We start from the raw sequence: 516 nt of genomic DNA on the forward strand, positions 1-516 counted from the left end.
GATTTGTGCTCTTCATGTTTTATGTGAATGCTGCTTATGTGAGCACCTGTTGGCCCCATCCTCCCATCTGTGAATAGGTTTGTGGCCAGCGTTTTGGCACTATATATGTGCATCTTGGGACTTCATGCTCCGCCTCATCCCTGGTCAGAAGCAGCAGGCATCCGCATGCTATTCTGCCATCCTTAACAGGTACCACCCTACCTGAGAGCCTCCCACAGCTTGTCACGCAGGACTGCCGCCTCCCGCCTGAAACCCTCGAGCTCCTCATCCTCTTCGGATACACAGAGATCACTCCTTAACTTTGCCTGGTACGGTAAGCCCGGTTCTAATGGAGACCGACGGCCTCCCATCCCGAGAGGCCTCTCCCAGCTCCTCTCCCTGTGGCGAGAGACGCAGGAGTTGATCTGTTACAGCCTGAGGAGATGCCGTATAACCTGGAAGAAAAAAAAAAAAAACAATCGAGAAGTGCTCGTTTCGGGGGTGCGACCCCAACCTTCACTCTCGGCCTCGGCGCTC

The 516-nt window shown here is 54.3% G+C and overlaps 1 protein-coding gene across 1 annotated transcript in view; it reads right to left on the reverse strand.

Annotated features, from left to right (window-relative positions):
- Positions 1 to 350, reverse strand: part of FAM161B (family with sequence similarity 161, member B) — a 6,957-nt gene extending 6,607 nt beyond the window's left edge. The window contains exon 1 of the mRNA XM_009694811.1: positions 202 to 350. Within this exon, the coding sequence (XP_009693113.1) occupies positions 202 to 350 (149 nt within the window). The remainder of the gene's footprint in view (positions 1 to 201) is intronic.
- Between the last annotated feature and the right edge of the window lie 166 nt (positions 351 to 516).

Source organism: Cariama cristata, unplaced genomic scaffold, assembly GCF_000690535.1.
Source record: "Cariama cristata isolate BGI_N322 unplaced genomic scaffold, ASM69053v1 scaffold35950, whole genome shotgun sequence".
Classification (NCBI taxonomy): domain Eukaryota; kingdom Metazoa; phylum Chordata; class Aves; order Cariamiformes; family Cariamidae; genus Cariama; species Cariama cristata.